The sequence below is a fragment of the Triticum dicoccoides genome, chromosome 4A (genome assembly GCF_002162155.2).
Source record: "Triticum dicoccoides isolate Atlit2015 ecotype Zavitan chromosome 4A, WEW_v2.0, whole genome shotgun sequence".
Taxonomy (NCBI): domain Eukaryota; kingdom Viridiplantae; phylum Streptophyta; class Magnoliopsida; order Poales; family Poaceae; genus Triticum; species Triticum dicoccoides.
The window spans coordinates 263,501,852-263,506,419 of NC_041386.1; the positions used below are offsets into that span (position 1 = coordinate 263,501,852).

Consider the following 4,568-nt stretch of genomic DNA (forward strand, 5'->3'; position numbering starts at 1 on the left):
TGCAATAAACACGAATCTAATCATGTTCATGCTCAACGCAGATACCAAATAACATTTATCTAGGTTCAACACTAATCTCAAAGATAGAGGGAGCGTGCGATGGTGATCACGTCAACCTTGAAAACACTTTCAACACACATCGTCACCTCGCCCTTAGCTAGTCTCCATTTATTCCGCAGCTTTTGTTTCGATTAACCAATATTAGCAACTGAATCGATATCTAATACCCAGGTGCTACTAGGAGTACTAGTAAGGTACACATCAATAACATGTATATCAAATATAATTTTGTTGAAGTTGCCAGCTTTCTTATCTACCAAGCATTTGAAGTAGCTCCGCTACCAGTGACCGTTTCACTAAGCAAAGGATTGCCATCACCCTTCACATAATTACCCAGAGCAAACTAACATGAACCCTACACAAGCTCACTACGGGAACCACCCCTAGATCTAGGGTTCCAACCATGATGTCAACCTCTGATTCCCAGCAAACAGGGAGCCAATGCCTACTGGCACATCATGAATTGCACGAAAATCAAACAAGAGGAACGAAGAATGATGAACGCAAACACCGACCACTGTATTCAGATTTCAAAAATCAAGTCATCTCTCCAAAACAGAGCATGAATCCCTACTAATGGGCGAACCATCCCCCGCAGCCACAACTCAAACGCAATCTGACCTAGCTACGCGCCGATGATTCCCCGCCGACGGGAAACAACAGAGCTTGCCACTACGCCTAAGATTCGTCATGGATTCGACGCACAGAAGCATAGAGGAGGGGGCGAAATGCAGGGATTCGATTGTGATACCTGTGCGCGGTTCAGTCTCCAGCGACGATGGAACGGTTGCGTGCGCTACGACGACGACAACAGGCCACCGCGAGACTTCCACTGTCGTCTCGCCGCAGATTCAACCAGGAATCGCCTCTGCATCGCCGCGGAACCGCCACTCGTCGCGACTCTGTCTCAACAAGAATGAGGAAGGGAAAATGAGAAGAAGAAATGAGAAAGAGGAGAAGACAACACAGAGAAAAACGGCTACATGCCGTGAAAGCGGGGAGGTGGTTATCGTACGTGCGTCTGGGCGGGCGGCAGTTCCACCGCATGACGAATCTGACAACCGCGCGCTGCAGGTCATGCCGGAGGCCGTTCGGGCAACGCTCTACCACCCGCACACCACACTATGCCTACCTGGCACGGAAGAATCTGGTTGATTGCTGTAAGATTCGCGTAATGTAGCGCGGGTGGACGAAATGCAAACTACTGTATTACACAGCGTTATCATTCGGGTTAAAAAAAGAAGAGCGCACCCACATGTGGCCCCGAGTCCAGAGAACCAGATCACAGATCGCTCTGGCGGCTGGGCCCCTCGTCGCTCGCCGTCCACCTGCTAGATCGTCGTGGGCAGGCGACCTGTGGTCCGCCTGTAGGCGAGAGTGAGGGCGTGGACAACCCCTGGAGGCAATGGCGGCGGAGGTCGAGGAGGAGGTGCGGCTGGAGGTGGAGGCGGTGGCGGCGGTGTACGGAGAAGACTGCCGCGTGTACTGCGACTTCCCTCCCCACCTTGTCGTCCACGTTCGCCCCAACACTGCCGACGACTCCTCGCAGCAGGTTCGCCTTCTCCACATCCCCTCCACATCTAGACCGGCTTCACGGTATCCGATCCCTCCGATTGGTTAGTTATTTGCGATTAACTACATGGCCCGTGCGGTTGATCGATTGTGAAGCAGCTAAGTCTGGAAGTAGTCAGCTGTGGTTAGTGGTGGTCGCGTTGCTGCTTCCGAACCCTAGCACATAGTAGTTTTTTTTTCTTTGGCGATGATAGCATACAGTGTTAGTCCTCTCGTTATTAGTTAAGTTATAAGCTACTAGTTCTCTAAGGATGTTTAGTGCTTATCGCGTTAGTTCTGATCAACTGCTAGGTTCTTAGTTACCGAGTCAGGATGCCTATGACCAGTTGTTATTATGTATGCCATAATCGTTCTAATGCTTCTGTAGAGAAAATGCAGTTCACATAAAAAAATATCCCCTTACAGAGTTATACTTAGTGCAGTGTGCGCAAAAAGCTTAATCGGTTTATTGTTAATAACCTTTTCATGTACTCCTTGATAATTCTTTTTTAAGATGGTAGTATTGTAAGTAGAAATTTAACTGTTTCATCAATGATATTTGCTCTTAATCAATCCAGTAATAATTAGTTTGAGCCAACAACCCATGCTACCACTGTAGTGGTAAGTTCATGTTGATACAGACATTAGGTAGTATTGCATATGATACCGAACGAATACATAACTGCCAGCCGCACCTACATTACTTCCACCTTGGTGCTGGTAAAGTGGTGGTGGCAGGGACGGGGTGTTTTTGGGAGGCCATAGTGGATGCGATCCACAAAGGGATAAATATAGGTTTTTCTAATGGGAAAAATGAAGGGTAAGTATGGGAAATACGGAATAAGGGGAGGTTGTGAGGAGGAAGGGGAGGCAATGGGGTGGCTAGTGAATGCAAAGTGGAAGCGACGTGAAAAGTTGTGGTCCTCGTATGTCAAGTCACAAAGAAGCCCACATTTGTCCTCATATGTATAAATATTTTGGCTCACTTCAATGATATGATAGCCAGTAATTGTCAGCATGTCCATGATTGGGGTTGAACAAATTAGGTTAAAAGCTGTTCTGTCTTCCTACCATGAGCTTTCAAGTGTTAATAATTGTAAGTTGTGGCATTAGTTTGGTTGCACTGTATACTTGATCTTGTTTATATATGAATCCTGTGTTCGCGGCATCCAATTGCAAAATTGTACTGTTGACCAATATCACCTTATCTTTTTATTACTTGTCTCTGTTAAAAGGGGTTATACATATTTATTCGTATATTAATATCCGCTTTCTCCTTTTCAGTTCGTGGAACTCTTTCTTGGAATTAAAGCATCCTCCCAGGTATGAACCTGTTATGGGTTACCACCTTTCTAGATTTTGATATATCTCCCATCTAACTTCTTTGTTAATTTGAACTAAAACCACGACACTTATTTTGGAATGGAGGGAGTACCTCTCTATTTTGGGAACAGATCTTCAACTGATTGACTTGCATTGTTTTTCTTTATGTCGTGAATTCGAATAGGTTATATTTCCTTTGTTTCTCTTAGAACCTCGTTTCGTTATTTGCCTTGCTGTATATCCTAAATGTGTGCATCATTACTTGTCAGTCCATTCATTTTTTTTGCTTAGGAATAGCTGTACAATTATTTGGAGTTAAGTTGGCCAGCCATTTGAAAAATTATACACGTGAGTGGTAACTGCTTTTGTACAAGGTACATTATATCCATTTGCACTACTAAATTTCTTGATGACATGCATACATCTTGCTGTTTTGGAAACTGCTCCTTCTTGGGAATAATGCTATATCTTTCCTGAAATGGTTCACTGTATTAATGTCTTGAAATCAGTAAGCCAGTAATAAGGTTGCATTTCATCACATTGAGGCAACATTCTAATTTGTGCTATCGTAAGTTCAGAAGAAGGTGGATGAAACCTGAAGGATCAGCACCTCTTGGTTCAAACAACCTTTCATGTGTGTTATTTATTTTCTGGAGAAACTGCAAAATTTCATTCCAAGGCTGAATGCCTAAATGATGATATCTAGCATGCTTGTAAATTTACATCATGAATCATTTTTATGCCGCTACCTTTCTCCCAGGATTTTTATCTCCTTAGTAAGTCTACCTGTTCACAATGGTTATGTATTGTCTCAATACTAATTCATTACATTTTATGGCATTGTACTTGTAGTATCCAAAAGAACCACCTCATGTTTATGCTGTGGAAAGTAAGGGCCTCGATGAGAATAGACAGGCATATCTTATTAGCAGTATCCAAGACAAGGCAAAAGAGCTTTCCTACTACCCAATGCTTGTGACTCTGTGTGAGGTATTTCCTTGTTTCTTGCATTCTGTACAGTAGACTAGCAGTGAACGAACAAGACTTGTTCCATATCATAATGTTCAAGAGGACTGCATTTAACTCAGAGTCGAAGTATTTGATAGTCGCATACGTGTTTGGAGTGCCCCATGTGTGTCGGGTCCAGTGTTGGACTGATTGAAATATTCAGTAGTACACACTCACAACATCAGGGAATAGCAATTTTAGAGGTTGATCGTGAGGAATTTCGATGGATTTCAGATACACCTAAAGGCCAGCCAGGAACACTGGCGGCTAGGGTTTACCCAATACAACCAGAATGACCCAAAAGTCTCAAGATCCATGGCTTTATAGCCTTATAGATAGCATAACGCAAATGAAAAGTAGAGGGAGCAAGTGAATAGCTCAGTGGAGCGTACCGGAAATTAAACAAAGATGTCTTGGGGCTTGGCTGCTGTCCGACTGAGGATCGACGTCACTAGCATCCTCTGTTCAGCTCAACATCTGCTGCTGCATGTCGGCATGGAGCCGGCGATCTATGGGGCAGTACAGCCCCTTCGCTGGCTCGGGAAGGGGTGGCGATCGACGCAAAGAGCAAACACAACGAGGGGCGCACGATCTTACCCAGGTTCGGGTCGCCCGGAGGCGTAAAA

At 44.6% G+C, this 4,568-nt stretch overlaps 1 protein-coding gene across 1 annotated transcript in view; it reads left to right on the forward strand.

The window, feature by feature from the left end:
• Positions 1-1,320: 1,320 nt before the first annotated feature.
• The window catches only part of LOC119285766 (E3 ubiquitin-protein ligase RNF25-like), a 36,623-nt gene continuing 33,375 nt past the window's right edge, over positions 1,321-4,568 (forward strand). The window contains exons 1-3 of the mRNA XM_037565091.1: positions 1,321-1,612; positions 2,896-2,934; positions 3,787-3,924. Coding sequence (XP_037420988.1) covers positions 1,466-1,612; positions 2,896-2,934; positions 3,787-3,924 — 324 coding nt within the window. The 5' untranslated portion in view covers positions 1,321-1,465. The remainder of the gene's footprint in view (positions 1,613-2,895; positions 2,935-3,786; positions 3,925-4,568) is intronic.